This window comes from Pongo pygmaeus, chromosome 5 (genome assembly GCF_028885625.2).
Source record: "Pongo pygmaeus isolate AG05252 chromosome 5, NHGRI_mPonPyg2-v2.0_pri, whole genome shotgun sequence".
NCBI classification, from domain to species: Eukaryota; Metazoa; Chordata; class Mammalia; order Primates; family Hominidae; genus Pongo; species Pongo pygmaeus.
The window spans coordinates 119293949-119311844 of NC_072378.2; the positions used below are offsets into that span (position 1 = coordinate 119293949).

The 17896-nt window shown below is 38.0% G+C and overlaps 1 protein-coding gene across 3 annotated transcripts in view; it reads right to left on the reverse strand.

Moving 5' to 3' along the window:
- MAN1A1 (mannosidase alpha class 1A member 1) overlaps nucleotides 1-17896 on the reverse strand; it is a 184454-nt gene that overhangs the window by 21533 nt on the left and 145025 nt on the right. For all 3 annotated transcript variants that reach the window (XM_054490356.2, XM_054490357.2, XM_063666540.1), the window contains exons 7-8: nucleotides 6088-6211; nucleotides 2545-2638 (exon numbers count right to left, since the gene is read on the reverse strand). In XM_054490356.2, the coding sequence (XP_054346331.2) occupies nucleotides 2545-2638; nucleotides 6088-6211 (218 nt within the window). The remainder of the gene's footprint in view (nucleotides 1-2544; nucleotides 2639-6087; nucleotides 6212-17896) is intronic.

The following is a 17896-nucleotide window of genomic DNA, read 5'->3' on the forward strand; positions in this document are numbered from 1 at the left end:
TTTACAGGAGACAGCTGGATACTCATGCCGGCCCTACTTTCAATCCTTTGCTATATGTTGTTTTGGCTGTAATACATCAAGAAAAGTCAGCCTCACACAGTAATACAAGTCAGAAAAAAAAAGGATATTTTAACAGGCTTTTCACACAATTGTGGATATTTTTCTTTGATACTACAACAATAGTCAACAAGTGGTTTCTTTTTTAAAAGTTAATTGCATTGTAAAATTAGAAATTACATCAATGAATTTTCATATTGTTACATTAAAATCCACTGGTCTATCTTGTACTTTAGATAGATTGTTTTCCATATATGATCTTATAATATCATGCTTTGGTCATTTGGAAAATACTGGCTCACTGAATTATGCAGATCTTTCAAATATTGATCCATTCCACTATACAATATCAGAAAACCACATTTGTTAATATCATCATCAATCTAATAGGAAAAGTATTTGTGTCAAGCTCATGGTAGCATGTACAAGTTTTCCAAAATTCTATTTTTTATTTAGAAACTTGGATTATAATCATTGGCACAAATACTGTGACTTTTCCTTGAAGTGACAAGCTCATTTTCAAGAACATGGCTCCTGATTACCTAGCCTAAATAACCATTTTTTAAGTTGTTCTTTCAAGTAAAAATGTTGAATCCATGAAACAGTAAGTGGCTAGCTCAGCTTGCAACTCAAACACCCAAGAGTTTTTCCTTGATGCAACTATCATTTTTCATAATTCAGCAGGAGTGATTTGTGAGTATTTTCCATTTCATCTCACAGAACATGACAAAGGTGTGTACTCACGGGTTGATATTTATTAGAATCACTAATTTTTTTTTTACTGTTTCATTAAGCACATTCATAAGTGAAACCAGTATCCTTTTTTTAAATGCTATTAAGAATACAATGGGGGCTGGTGTGGTGGCTCATGCCTGTAACCCCAGCACTTTGGGAAGCCAAGGCAAAGGGATTGCTCAAGCCTAAAAGTTTGAGGCCAGCCTGGGAAATATGAGACCTTGTCTCTACCAAAAAAAAAAAAAAAAAAAAAAAAAATTTTAAAAATTGGCTGAGCATGGCATCGTGTATCTGTAGTCCCAGCTACTCGGGGGGGCTGAGGTGGGAAGATAGTTTGAGCCCAGCTTGAGCCCAGGAGGCAGAGGTTGCAATGAGCTGAGATCATGCCACTGTACTCCAGCCTGGGTGACACAGTGGGACCCTGTCCCACAAAAAAGAAAAAAAAAAAAGAAAAAATATGGATATTAGTGCTATTTGGTGTTTGTTTAACTTTGTTCTCAGTGAGGCTTCAGCAGTATCACCTAACACTGTAGGTGTAAATATCAACACATTAGAAAAGGCAGAAAGTCTTTCAAAGTACCACTATTAAAAGCAGAGGCAGAAAGATGAGATACACAGCACATATGTATTCACAAAATTTAAGTAAGTAAACATCCACTAAGTGCAAGATACTGTGTACTGGCTTAGTAAATATGACTAAGACATGTATTATATGTCTTGATATTATATATTATTATACTAGTATTATAATAAAAATAGTTTTGACCTTGTGGGCCTCCTCAGAGGTCTCAAGGACTTCCAGTGATCTGCTGACCACACTTAGGTAAGTGGTAACCTTGACTACAGTCCTAAGGTTTCAACAGCTAGGCCTTCCAGAGCTACAGACATATTTTAGCATATGGATTTTAGCATATTCTTTCCTATTAAATTATTCTTTAAGAAAATTACTTCTAAAGTAATAGTGAGGTATCTAAGAACATGATATTAAAATATAAAGAAAAAACTCAAATTAGAGTAAAATCTTAAGGCAGTGTACTCTTGCCACAGTTGGGTATCTCAATATTCTTCACTTGTTTTCAGCTATTTAATCCACTACTGTTTTTCCAAATCAGCTTGAGAACATTTCTTTCAACTACTCTGAATCTTTACGCCCCTGCTCAAAATCATCTGAAGAGTCTTAAGTGCAGGCTTCTAGGATCAAAAGTCCTTGTGCAATACTTTCTCTCATCCTAAAGGTAATTCTACTGGTAAGAAACCTTTATATCTGGCAGCTTAAAATTAAGAAGAGAAAAACAGGCTGTTTGCTCTTCCAATTTCCCAACTCTTAAAAATTCAGGCTCCTCTCTTATTATATAGCCATGCAGAAACAGAATGTTAGGAAGCAGAATGGTCTACCTACTCTCTACAAAACCCTCATAGTCATTAGTACAAAGGAATGAATTTCCTTTCTATCCACATGACCAGCTTGTTACAGGTTAACATCCCCACACTACTCTGGCCAGATCCTCCCTTTCTGATTAATAGCTTTAAATGTGCTTATATGTCATCACACTTGGAGTTATATATGAAAAATACACAATCCAGTTTCCTGGTAACACGATCTGATGACAGAAGCCTGTTTATCAAAGGAGCCATGCCCTTTTTTCCTTTTCTAACCATTTCTCAACAAAATCTGTGCTGCTTTTGTGCTTTCTCTCCCTCTATGAGTACAGTACCAAAAAGAGCTATAATAATGCAAATCTTCTGACTTACGTTGACCCCACTGTCCACTACTGGGATTCAGATAGTTAGGATAAAGGCCTTGTGGTTTTTCCAGTTTGTTCAGTACTGTTCGAATATTCATTACCTATAATAGAAAATAAAAGGTTACTGTGAAAATCTAAAAAACAATTTTCATGCCATTCTTCTTCTTCTTGAACATACAAGTTGACTTAAATGATGCAGAGTTAGAACAAAGATAATTGCTGTTAGCTTATTATTACAAACATAATGGCAGTAAGTGAATATAGTCACACTGATTAGTTATCTACCATTAGCCAGATGCCATATGCCATACTAGGAACACGGGGCCAGTGGATAAACAAAGTCACTGCACTCTTAGAATTGTGCAACCTAGTGGGATGGGACAGACAATAAATAAATAGATAGATAAATAAATTCATAAGTCTAGTCATGTGTCACTTAACGACAGGGATACATGCTGGGAAACAGGCAATTTAATTGTTGTACAAACATCATAGAGTACACTGTCACAAATGTAGTTGGCACAGCCTACTGTTTCTAGGTTACAAAACCTGTGTAGCGTATGTTACTGTACTGAAGTATTTATGTATCTAAACATAGAAAAATACACTATAAAAGATGAAAAATGATACCTTTCTATAGGGTTATACATTTTATAACCCTATACATAAAAACAGGGCAGTTTGTATAGGGCATTTATCATGAATGAAACTCGCAGGACTAGAAGTTGCAGTAGATGAGTTAGTAAGTGAGTAACGAGTGAACGTTACTGTATAGTACTGTAAACTTTATAAACATGGTACACTTAGCCATTATTAATACATTTATAAAAGTATTTTTCTTTCAATAATAAATTAACCTTAGTTTACTGTAATTTTACTTTATAAGCTTTTTAATTAAAAAAAAATTTTGACTCTTTTGTAATAACCATTAGCTTAAAACACACTTTGTATAGCTGTACCAAAATATTTTCTTTCTTTATATTCTTATTTATAAGCTTTTTTCTATTTAAAATTTCTTTTTAAAGTTGTTTAACTTTTTAAACTTTTTGTTAAGAACTAAGACACATATACACATTAGCTTAGGACTCCACAGAGCAGGACCATCAATATCACTGTCTTCCACTTCTACATCTTATCCCACTGGAAGGTCTTTCAGGGGCAGTAACATGCATGGAGCTGTCAACTCCTGTGATAACAATGCCTTGAAGAGGAATACCTCTTGAAGGACCTTGCTTCTACAGCTAACTTAAAAAAAAGTGGTACATTCTAAAATAACAATAAAAACCATAGTAGTACATAAATCAGTAATGCAGTCATTTACTTTAATTATCAAATATTATGTACTGTACATACTTATATGTGCTATACTTTTATATGACTGGCAGTAGAGTATGTTTATGCCAACACCACCATAAACATGTAAGTAATGCATTGCACTACGACATTATGACAACTATGATCTCACAAGGCCGTAGGAATTTTTTCAACTCCATTATAAACTTACAGGACCACTGTCACATATGTGGGTCCATTGTTGACTGAAACACTGTTAAGCAACACCTAACTGTATAGTGTGTCAGGAGATGATAAATACTGTGGAAAAAATAAAAGGGTGCTATGGATTGAACTGCATACCCCTAAATTCATATGCTGAAACCCTACTTCCCAGTGTGATTGTATTTGGAGATTTATTTGGAGATGGCAATTAGGTTATGACAGTACAGCCTTAAATGGGATTAGTGCCCTCATAAGAGACACAAGAGCTCTCTCTCTCTCTGTGACTCCTTCTCTCCCTCACAGCACAAAGAAGACATCATGTGAACACACACCGGGACAGTGCTCGTCATCTACAAGCCCAGGGAAGAGGCTCAGAATGAAACCTACCTCATGGGCAGTTTGATCTCGGACTTCCCAGCCTCCAGAACTGTAAGAAATAAATTTTGGTTGTTTCTGGCTGCATTTTTGTTATGGTAGCCCGAGCTGATTGAGAGTAATGGGACAGGGTGATGTGGAGAGGCTATCTCATGTTAGTCAGAGTGGCCCGGCGAGGCGGAGGTGTTTGAGCAGAATATTAAAGAAGTGAGGGAGTAGGCCACTTGGAAATGTGGAGGAAAAGCACTCGGAACAGAGAGAGGAGCAAGTACAAAGGCCCTGAGGAGACAGCAGGTTTGCAATGCTACTGAGGCCAGAGGTGAGGAGGCAAAGGGGAGAATGTCAGCAGGCAGAGGAGAGGAGAGCCAGGGCTCAGGACACCCAGGCCCCACAGGCCACTATAAGGGCCTATTTTACTCTGAGTGTCATAGGAAGGCTGAGGGGGTAAGTGAGGAAGTGGTGGTCAGGTGGCTACTGTATGGTGGACATACAGTATACCAAGTGACCTGAGGGATCCCAGATCAGGACAGCAGTAGAGGCAGTGAGACACCCAAAGGATTTCTTAGTGGACTGGGCCTGGGGTTTACCAAAAAGAAGAACTAGGAGGAGACCACTGGGTACAGTGAGATGTCATTTACCAAGAGAGCAGAGACTGGAGGAGAAGCACGTCTAGGCGTTAAGTCCGAGGCATTTTAAGTGGCACTTCTCTATCGGGCCTCTTAGTGGAGATGTTTAATAAACAGATATAGAGTCTGGAGTTCAGGGGACAGGTTGGAACTGAAATAATAAACTTGGGAGTCTAGAGTATAGAGATGGTATGTAAAGCCCAGAGACTGGATGCAACAATGTAGGGAGTGAATATAAAAAAGAAGAGGCACAGGAGTGAGTGCTAGGGCTTTCCAATATTTAGAGGGTGGGGTGTTGAGGAGGTCACAAAAAAGACAGAAGGAGCATCCAGCAAAAGAGGAGACAAACTGGGAGAGTATTACATGCCAAGTGCAAAGTGTGTCTCAGGAACGAAGAACTGACTGACTGTGTCGAATGCTGAGAGGGCAAGGAAGATGAAGGGGAGAATGGTAAGTGGCTTTAGCACTGTTGTGCTCACTGGTCACTGCGACAGGTGTGGCTGGGGGAAAAGTCCTACTGGAGCAGGTTCAAGAGACTTGAAAAGTAGACAACAGAGATGACTCTTTCCAGAAATTTTACTATAAAGGGAAGCCAAAAAGCAGGTTGAAAATAAAAGTAGAGTGATGGGGGGAACATGAATTTATCCAAATATTGATGGGTTTGCTTTCGGAAAACAAGAGACCAATTCAGGTGCAATATCACATTTGTGTAACACTTTCAGTTTGTCTTTCACATAGTTGGCTCATGTAGTGCATTTATTACTAAATATTTTTAGATGAGGAAACAAACTTCAGATGAGTTAAGTAACTAACTTAAGGTAGAGGGAACCAGAAGTGGAAGCCGTGCCCTCACAACCTGAGCTAGAGTGGTGTACTGGAAAGGCTGTAGGTTTACAGTTTGGCTAAATGAAATGCTGCATGTTGCAAAACTTCAGAAAGAGCTATAACAAGTTTGGTTATTATTTACACATCAAAAATTCCTAAACCTTCTCAGAGGATACTGTTTCTCGTAAGTGTTGCTCTGCAGGCCAAGGCATATTGAAGAATCTCACCTTTTCAGCAAAGATGGGGTTTCCTGATAAGTGGCTCAAGTGCATAAACTCCAAATGCAGGGTTCCAAATTCTGCCAGAATACTGCTGCCTCCAGAGGCCCAGGGCCAGTTCCTTCCAATACCACTGAAGAAGAGATGACATCGAAGAGTTATGGGTCAGACTAACTCCATTTTTCACTATCTAAATAGTAGACATGAAATAGCTTTTAAAAAAAAGGCATCCTAGCTAATAGTCCACTCTAGATATTATAAAACCAAGCACTGTCTTCTTTGGCTACCAGTTTTAGGGTTTGACCCCTATCTCCAAATTGAAAATTACCATTGACTTAATTTAGAAAAAACCTGCTGAGTACTTGCTGTTGGTGAACAGGCAAATCTTTTGGAAAGTACAGGTGCTATATAGATGTATAACCATTCCACGTAGAATATAAAAGAAAATCTGAACAAAACACTCCCACCATGCCCAAATGCCACATAAAGCTCTTCAACATTTTAATTTCAGCCCGAGAGTCCAAGGAATTTTGGACATTCACATTATATACAAAATTTTATTTGGATAGAAGATAAATTTCAAAGATTCACTAATTATACACTCACTTCATCCCTCCCCAAATCTTCCTGCATTTACCACTTTCTTTCTTACGTGTATCTTCACACTATTTTATCTTTTTCTAAGCATATTACCTAAGGTGCTAACTCATTCTGTACTCTATATAACCTATGATCAAGAATCTCAACAAAATCATGTTATAAAAATCTGGAAAGGTCAAAGCCATGAGCTTCAGAAATTACTGCTTCATTGCCTTTCTTGGAGAAATGCTTTTTTAAAAAACTAGGCCTTTTAAAAAAGTTATAAACATACATACATACAAATACACATAAGGTGACTCCTGAGACATGGCAGTACTCTTGGGTACAGTTTATTTCTGGAGAGCCACTTAACACTTCAAGAAAGATGTGGTAATTAAAAGAATAAAGTTCGTTATTCTCCTAATAAATTCCCTTTCTGATAGCTAAAATCTCACACTTTTAGTTTAGATGCACATTTAGTGCATGCCTACTATTTGCTATGACTAACATGGCACTGGGTTACAAGCATGGTTATGATAATCAATCACTTTTTCTCAAAGACCTAATAGTGTAATGACTGAACAAGAACTAAGCATAAATAGTTCCAATCACATATGACGAATGCCGAGATAAATGTGTGAAGAGTTCTCTGAGCATCTAAAGCTGGGACACACAATCCAGTGTGGTGGGGATGGATCACAGAAGACTCCTTCAAGGAAGAGACTCCTGAGTTGATTCTTGAAGGGTAAGTACGAGTTGGTGAGGAAAAAATGAGAATCTGGGCAAGGGAGAACATACCAGCAGAGGGGCTGGCCAGGAACCAGAGGCAGCTCTTACACTGCAGAATGGAGGGAAGAGAGGTTGGTGGGAGAGAAGACTGGAAGGATAGGCTGGAGCCAGGTCTTAACGGCTTGTGGAATTCTCGCTTTCCTCTCTTTCTAAGGTAGACCCCATCAAAATGCTGCTCTTGGTGTCGACCCCCACTTTGTTTTTTGCCATGTATCAGTCACAGCTCTGGGTAAACCCTTTCAGTCCTGTCCTAGCATCTGCTGTCAGGTTGCTGAGGAATGCTGAGGAAGAGAGAAACCATGAGGATGACTGGCGCTTGCAGTCCTGGGCTCGCCTCACTCTCACTTCCTGCTCCTTTCTATAGCAAAACCTAGAGTTTCCTCCAAAACACTGATATACAGTACATCTAAGAAAAAGTAAAGAGAAATAAGACACAGAGATTGGAAAATGATATATTCATTTATTTTACAAAATGCCCTAAATTTATTAGGCTCCGGGAATGTGAGTCAGGTTTTATTTTCATAGTTGGCTTATAAAAAAGAATTTCCAATCATCCAAATAGGGTGAATAGCTACTTTCAAAGTTTACTAACATATGGCAAATGCACATGGTAATTGGTCATAAACTAGGTGTCATGACATATCAATGTTTTATATTCCAATCACTCCATCACTGACCAACGTCAATAAGCCTATTTAGCAAAACTACAAATTTCTGTGGTCTGGAGAAATATTAAAAACAAAGCTGCGACATAAGGCAATATCAGGGTAAGAGGAGATGATGACTTTATCCTGGAAAAGAAAGAGAACACAGTGTTGAGGAAGCCTAGCCCGCCTTCCAGATCTTCAGGGACTGGTTAAGTTTGGGGATTAGAGCACGCGGTAGCACACTCAGATGAGAAAGTTAAGCAATATATATGTACTAAACAAAACCTCAAATTACTTTGTATCCATGTATTTGTTCTCTGCCATTAATGTGGTGAACCAAGAGAAAACCAGAGATACACTGGAAAAGCATTCAATATGTTTAGAAACATTTCTTAACATTTAATTTAAAAAGAGTTAAATTTATCCTTCCTCCCTCTTTGTACACATTCATATCAGAAGGAAAATGGTACTCTTTTCTGTCACCACCCCCTCAACCCCCAACCACGGAAGAAAGAACATTAAAATCACTAGCAGAGGAAATGTTATGCTAATAGAAAGAAAACTGGATTTAGAATATAAAGTATGGTCATATGAAAGGACATCTTTGGTTACCATTCATTCAGTCTGCAGAATTAATGTATTTCAGTAAGATTACTTATGAGATCAACGGTTGTACTGGCTCTTTATAAGTCAGGGAAGGGGTTCAAGAAATTAGAGATGGCACAACTACAGACATTAGATGAGGACATGGGGCACACATCTATCTACCACAGGCCGCCACAGCTGAAATGTGTGTCTGTGTCTCAGAGAAATGGCTGCCTCCTGTCTTGCATAGCAAGCATGTAAGCTTTGGTCACTCACAGATTGAGGGAGATGAACTGAATGATTTCTAAAGTCATTTTTGTCTTTTAAATTCTATAAATCTACCGAGGAATCTATGTGTTTGTAAGGCTTTAATGTTTAAAATGATGTATGGACATGGGCATTTGACACTAAAATGGGGGGGTTGGTGACAAAGGTAAATGAGGCCAGAGAGAGTTCAGCTCCCTTGGTCTGGTGGGGGGGTCACAGTGTCTCGGGCATTCCCGGTTACCAAAGGTGAGGCTGGGCCCAAAATGAATTTTATCTATGGCAGTGGGAGATTTAAAACGTCTCTAACTTCAGTTCCATTACGACAGTATTTTAAAGACAGCTATGGTGTTCTTTATCTGGCCTATTTTACAAAAACTAATAATATTTAGAAAAATATTTTAAAGAAAAAATAATAGTTTGTGTTCAGAAACCATTAGTTCCATAAGACAGGCATGAAAGGAAAAGATATTTAAATATTACCAATCTTGTTACAATGACTACATTTTAAGCCAAGATGACAAGTCGGCCAGTGGAAATATATACACAAAAAGGCAATAAATATGGTCCGGGGAGCTGCCAAGTGTTTGGTTCAAAGGATTCTGCAGCAGAACTTCCAACTTCTACATCACTCTAATTATTTATTTCTGTTTCTTCCAATTCCTACTTCTTCCATTTTAAACTGGAGTATTACTTAATGTATATATTTCAATTTTTAAATTTTCAGTATTCTATAAAGGTAATAAATATTTAAAAAGAAATATATCACAACTAAAATAATAGATTTTGGCAACTATAATTAGAAACATCTCTTTAAAGGAATTGAGTCACTATGATCTTTTGAAAGTGTGGGATGCTTTTGTTGCTTTGGAGGCTATAATTTGAATGTAGTTTACTAACTGTGGTAATATACTTCATCCTACTTTACTCAAAAACAAGAAGGCATAATTATTTACAGACCTCAGAGCTCTAATAGCAATGGGCTTTATGTGCTTTTCCTCCTGTCTCCTGGGAATGGTTAATAAGGCCGGAGGAAGGAACCACAGTACTAATGGTGCTAATCTACTCATATCTGAATCCTATGGGAGAGATGCTAACTCTTTTCCTAGAGCCTGAAATGATTCAACTAGTTGGAGGATTGTTCTGGATTGATGGTGTATTCTTTCAAAATAATCTTAAATTAAGGTAACTCAAGGTACAGGTTGCTGTGTGTGATGCATCATTCTGGTAATCCCAGCACTTTGGGAAGCTGAGGCAGCCAGCCCACTTGGGTCCAGGAGTTCGAGACCAGCCTGGGCAACATAGTGAGACCCCCATCTCTACAAAAAATACAAAAATTAGCTGGGCATGGTGGCGTGCACCTGTAGTCCCAGCTACTTGGGAAGTGGAGGCAGGAGGATCACTTGAGCCTGGGAGGCAGAGGTTGCAGTGAGCCGATTGCCATTGCACTCTAGCCAGGGTGATAGAGTAAGACCCTGTCTCAAAAAAAAAAAAAAAAAGGTATAGGTTACAGTGACTGTCCCGATACAATTTGGATCATTAACACATATATTTGGCTACCTATTATCATCAAATGTACCAGATAATTTACAGAACTGAAGCAATTCTAAAAATTGCCAGATGAATATATAAACAAAGCATTAAATAGTTATAAAGTCTTGATTAGCTATGACTTTCGATTTATTCTTCCTCACTGCTTGCTATTTTATGCAAAATGGGAAATGAACCAAAATTAATTTTCTTGAGAATTCTGGTTTGAATAATTTCTGAGCCGTAAACAAACTTCATTCAAGTTCATAGTCCAGAATACAGCTGACTCCTTGGGGTTATACAGCTATCAATTTTTGGAAGAAAAAGACTCCCTCACATCCCATACAATTATTGCAAAGCCTCAGTCATGTATGCAAATAGAATGGCAAACAGGGATATTTAACTCAAAAGAGCAGATAATCCAGCATGATTCCTTTTGGATTTTAGCACAGATTGGGAAAGACTAATCAGAAATTTCATCAACGATTGTGTCATTTAGCTGTATTCTCAAAGTGAACTGATTTTTAGATGAAGCAATTTTGGCTTCACTTACAAATGCATCCTTCTTGAAAAGGTTTGCACAGTGCCGATCTTTCAAGTTTACACTCTTAAGACCTCACTAAGAGCTGGAATAACAATTCCAGGGGACTGGCATTCTAAGACTAGCCACGATTCTATAGCAGTTTGCAGAAACTCTGACTGTGGAGGATGACTTCCCAATGACTATCCCTCTGGGGAAAGGTGGCTAATAGAGGGCAGCTATTTACTGAATTAACCCATAAATCCCAGCTTCCTGCTTTCAAACAGCAGCAGGGTAAATCTCCACACAACTTTTTAACTAAGGGCCAAAATAATGTCATATTTTGCTCCATCTCATCACGGGTAGTTGTTTTAGACAGAGCTGAAACTGAAGATGTAACAATTTAGTTTACTCTGACTCTCAGTACTGCTGTTCTTACATCTATCTTGGGCTGTGCAGGAAGATGGGGGTTATGAAGACAAAGATGGCGAGAGGCACTCTCTGATTCCACAAATAACTTGCTCCTGAGAGGTTCAAAGATGCCATATTTGTCGTTCCCATCTATCTTCTGGGTAAGATCTCCTTGCTAACTTCTATTAACAAATTGCAGATAAGTCGAGTGCAGTTTCTATCCAGTTACTGGGCAAGTTGGGATATTCTATCAATAGCTTCAGAGACAACCACCAAAAAGGCGAACAGAACTGATGAAAAAGCAATTTGGTGTATTTAGATGGGCATGCATATACACCACTTAAAAAAAAAATCAGTCCTACATGTTGCTTTAAATATACACTGCATTTTTCACAAACATTTTCCATGCCAATCAATGTACATCATTATTGCTGTTGAGTGCATACTATCTGACTAAATAGATACATTATTTAAAAAAATTTTCCAAGGATATATTCCGATTTATTTAAACTCACTGCAGCAATGGACACTGAAGCTAATTTATTTTTATATTTTTGCCACTATAAACAATTCAGTGGTGTGTCTAGTTTCTTTTTTTCCATTCCTGTCATGTTTATGAATCATTTCTTTTTAAAGTTAACTTATTTTCAGACAAAAATGTGTACAAAGATTCCAGCTGGAAGATGTTAGTTTAATTATCTAAACTGATAATGAGGAAGGACTTGGGAATGTGTATTAGAGACATAAACACCCACTACTTACAGAGCTATTTCTCTTTACAGTGTGGGCCAATGATATCCCACCTCATATGGTAGCCTCCATAGCCCTTGGGATATTGCATATCCACTTGTTGTAAATAATCATATTGAGTCCTTTTAAAACCGGGGAGGGGAAATCTACACACAATCACTTATATCAAGATATTTTTCTAATAAGCTTCAAGATGGAATAGAAGCATAGTATATTCCATCTTCAGAAATAATAATATATGAAATTAGTTTGCCAAACATCTCTTAAAATTTCCCCTTACTTTGATTTTAGATACAACTGTCCCATCATTGTAAGAGTTAAACACATATTTTCATTTCAAGACAGTACTGAAGACACTAACACCATAGTGAAATTTGGCTACGTTTGTCCATCTTTGTCTTTCATTCTATGGGTCTGTGGATCATCTATGGCTTAAGACACATGAAATCAGTACAGACTTCAGGCTTTTAGTAACTCTCCAAATTCTGTCCTATGGTCTCTTACTGTAGCCAGTGCGGCCAGTATTACTCGCTTCTCCTAGTTTCTAAGATCATCAGCAACAGAGATCTGTGCATCATGCACGTGTTTTATCCCAAAGTCTACAGCAGTGCCAAGAAACAGCAGTGCTAAATACATGCTTAATTGAATAAAACTGAAAAGCAAAAACAAAGAGGTTGTGTCATTGGCTCCCACCCCAAACTTAATCTAGATAATCTAATCCCATATTTAGTGTCACCACATACATGCCCCTCTTATAGCCAATTTAAGGAAAACTTCCTCTTCCAGGCTGATCCCATGATTTACTATCACCAATTTGCAATGGTCTGAAGTGACTTCTAAGAGTCAAGAAAAGGTGAAATGAGGAAAATAATGACAGGGTGGTAACTTCTTATGAAGGCTTAAATTTTATTCAATTTAAATGACTGTCTTTTATTCTGAATCTCTGTCCTTCCTATTTTTGTGATGTTAAGCTTTTTTTTTTTTTAAATGAAATAATAGTAGGGTTTTTTTTTTTTTTTTTTTTTTTTTTTTTTTTTTTTTTTTGAGATGGAATCTCGCTCTGTCGCCCAGGCTAGAGTGCAGTGGTGCAATCTCGGCTCACTGCAACCTCCACCTCCTGGGTTCAAGCAATTCTCCTGCCTCAGCCTCCTGAGTAGCTGGGATTACAGGTGCCTGCCACCACACCTGGCTAATTTTTTGCATTTTTAGCAGAGACAGGGTTTCACCATGTTAGCCAGGATGGTCTCGATCTCCTGACCTCGTGATCTGCTCCCCTCGGCCTCCCAAAGTGCTGGGATTACAGGTGTGAGCCACTGTGCCCGGCCAATAGTAGGTTTTTTTTTGGTATACTTTTTAAATGAAATAAAAACATTGGTAACCTAAGGCCAGTCTCTCAATAATTAGGAAAATTTTTACCTGGCCCATGAAAGCTACAAGTCTGGCACCATTAGACTCAGGGCCCAGCTGAAGCACAAGAGCAATTACTATTGGGAAGAACAGTTCACTATCAATTATACCAAAAGTAATAGTAGTTTTTGGCAGAAATTCTAAGGCATAAAGGCCAATATTAAGTGATTCTGTTCAACAGGTTAAAAAGTAAGCACTTCAGGGATGCATCTTGCCAAACTCAGCAACTTAAGACTGAGCCAGTCAGTCAGGCATAATTTACTGAGTGCTTACTCTACGCCTGTTACCGTGCCATCCAAACACCAAACACCCTAGGAAATATGCTCAGGTTATTTTTGATGATCAAGATGTCCTACCCTGAAATGTTGGAGGATTGGGGTCTCAATTGCAACTCAATTAAATTTTGTTCTGACAGCTAAGTAGAGGAAAAACAGTTTTTGGAAAACCATTTCTGTTCCTCCTCTGGGCATTACTTAGCCAAGATCAAGAGGGTCTAATTAAACTTCTATAAAATAAACTGAACTTCATCTGATTGGTATATGAAACACACTGACATCTTATTACCCATTTCAGCAGATCCTTACTGTAGGTTTTGTCCGGATATTAAACTACTTAGGATTAAGTGGAACGGATTCATTCCTTGATGCCTAATACATTCATTATCACTACCCTTCAGAGTGGGTAATCAACTGTTTTAAGGCAGGATCAGTAAAATGGATGCTATTAAGGAACCCACAGGGAGAAAATGGTATTCAAATTCCCAAATGATGAATTAATATGAAGGGAGTTTAGGAAAACAGATGATGTCGAGGTAATCAGGATCAATAATTAGGGTGTAATTTTTAAGCTGCGTGAGGTAAGTTTAGATATTTCTCTTCAAATTAAATGCATCTACCCAACCAAAAGAAACCAGACAGTTAATTAAACCATCTTATAATTTAAAATGGTAGCTTTTCTTACTTTTGGTTTTTTTATGAACGAAGTAATGCACAAATAAAAATGTGCGCATAGCTTGTGATAAAAACAAACAGATTCAGAGATTACTCTCAAACAATGTAAATGTAAAAGAACAGAAATTACAACAAACTATCTCTCAGATCACAGTGCAATCAAAGTAGAACTCAGGATTAAGAATCTCACTCAAAATCGCTCAACTACATGGAAACTGAACAACCTGCTCCTGAATGACTACTGGGTACATAACGAAATGAAGGCAGAAATAAAGATGTTCTTTGAAACCAACAAAAACCAAGACACAACATACCAGAATCTTAGGGATGCATTCAAAGCAGTGTGTAGAGGGAAATTTATAGCACTAAATGCCCACAAGAGAAAGCAGGAAAGATCCAAAATTGACACTCTAACATCACAATTAAAAGAACTAGAAAAGCAAGAGCAAACACATTCAAAAGCTAGCAGAAGGCAAGAAATAACTAAAATCAGAGCAGAACTGAAGGAAATAGAGACACAAAAAACCCTTCAAAAAATTAATGAATCCAGGAGCTGGTTTTTTGAAAGGATCAACAAAATTGATAGACCGCTAGCAAGATTAATAAAGAAAAAAAGAGAGAAGAATCAAATAGATGCAATAAAAAATGATAAAGGGGATATCACCACCGATCCCACAGAAATACAAACTACCATCAGAGAATACTACAAACACCTGTACGCAAATAAACTAGAAAATCTAGAAGAAATGGATAATTTCCTCAACACATACACCCTCCCAAGACTAAACCAGGAAGAAGTTGAATCTCTGAATAGACCAATAACAGGAGCTGAAATTGTGGCAATAATCAATAGCTTACCAACCAAAAAAAGTCCAGGACAAGATGGATTCACAGCCGAATTCTACCAGAGGTACAAGGAGGAACTGGTACCATTCCTTCTGAAACTATTCCAATCAATAGAAAAAGAGGGAATACTCCCTAACTCATTTTATGAGGCCAGCATCATCCTGATACCAAAGCCGGGCAGAGACACAACCAAAAAAGAGAATTTTAGACCAATATTCTTGAAGAACATTGATGCAAAAATCCTCAATAAAATACTGGCAAACCGAATCCAGCAGCACATCAAAAAGCTTATCCACCATGATCAAGTGGGCTTCATCCCTGGGATGCAAGGCTGGTTCAATATACACAAATCAATAAATGTAATCCAGCATATAAACAGAACCAAAGACAAAAACCACATGATTATCTCAATAGATGCAGAAAAGGCCTTTGACAAAATTCAACAACCCTTCATGCTAAAAACTCTCAATAAATTAGGTATTGATGGGACGTATCTCAAAATAATAAGAGCTATCTATGACAAATCCACAGCCAATATCATACTGAATGGGCAAAAACTGGAAGCATTCCCTTTGAAAACTGGCACAAGACAGGGATGCTCTCTTTCACCACTTCTATTCAACATAGTGTTGGAAGTTCTGGCCAGGGCAATTAGGCAGGAGAAGGAAATCAAGGGTATTCAATTAGGAAAAGAGGAAGTCAAATTGTCCCTGTCTGCAGATGATATGATTGTATATCTAGAAAACCCCATTGTCTCAGCCCAAAAACTCCTTAAGCTGATAAGCAACTTCAGCAAAGTCTCAGGATACAAAATCAATGTACAAAAATCACAAGCATTCTTATACACCAATAACAGACAAACAGAGAGCCAAATCATGAATGAACTCCCATTCACAATTGCTTCAAAGAGAATAAAATACTTAGGAATCCAACTTACAAGGGAGGTGAAGGACCTCTTCAAGGAGAACTACAAACCACTGCTCAAGGAAATAAAAGAGGATACAAACAAATGGAAGAACATTCCATGCTCATGGGTAGGAAGAATCAATATCATGAAAATGGCCATACTGCCCAAGGTAATTTACAGATTCAATGCCATCCCCATCAAGCTACCAATGACTTTCTTCACAGAATTGGAAAAAACTACTTTAAAGTTCATATGGAACCAAAAAAGAGCCTGCATCACCAAGTCAATCCTAAGCCAAAAGAACAAAGCTGGAGGCATCACACTACTTGACTTCAAACTATACTACAAGGCTACAGTAACCAAAACAGCATGGTACTGGTACCAAAACAGAGATATAGATCAATGGAACAGAACAGAGCCCTCAGAAATAATGCCGCATATCTACAACTATCTGATCTTTGACAAACCTGAGAAAAACAAGCAATGGGGAAAGGATTCCCTATTTAATAAATGGTGCTGGGAAAACTGGCTAGCCATATGTAGAAAGCTGAAACTGGATCCCTTCCTTACACCTTATACAAAAATCAATTCAAGATGGATTAAAGACTTAAACGTTAGACCTAAAACCATAAAAACCCTAGAAGAAAACCTAGGCATTACCATTCAGGACATAGGCATGGGCAAGGACTTCATGTCTAAAACACCAAAAGCAATGGCAACAAAAGCCAAAATTGACAAATGGGATCTAATTAAACTAAAGAGCTTCTGCACAGCAAAAGAAACTACCCTCAGAGTGAACAGGCAACCTACAAAATGGGAGAAAATTTTCGCAACCTACTCATCTGACAAAGGGCTAATATCCAGAATCTACAATGAACTCCAACAAATTTACAAGAAAAAAACAAACAACCCCATCAACAAGTGGGCAAAGGACATGAAGAGACACTTCTCAAAAGAAGACATTTATGCAGCCAAAAAACACATGAAAAAATGCTCACCATCACTGGCCATCAGAGAAATGCAAATCAAAACCACAATGAGATACCATCTCACACCAGTTAGAATGGCAATCATTAAAAAGTCAGGAAACAACAGGTGCTGGAGAGGATGTGGAGAAATAGGAACACTTTTACACTGTTGGTGGGACTGTAAACTAGTTCAACCCTTGTGGAAGTCAGTGTGGTGATTCCTCAGGGATCTAGAACTAGAAATTCCATTTGACCCAGCCATCCCATTACTGGGTATATACCCAAAGGACTATAAATTATGCTGCTATAAAGACACATGCACACGTATGTTTATTGCAGCATTATTCACAATAGCAAAGACTTGGAACCAACCCAAACGTCCAACAATGATAGACTGGATTAAGAAAATGTGGCACATATACACCATGGAATACTATGCAGCCATCAAAAATGATGAGTTCATGTCCTTTGTAGGGACATGGATTAAATTGGAAATCATCATTCTCAGTAAACTATCACAAGAACAAAAAACCAAACACCGCATATTCTCACTCATAGGTGGGAATTGAACAATGAGAACACATGGACACAGGAAGGGGAACATCACACTTCGGGGACTGTTGTGGGGTAGGGGGAGGGGGGAGGGATAGCATTGGGAGATATAC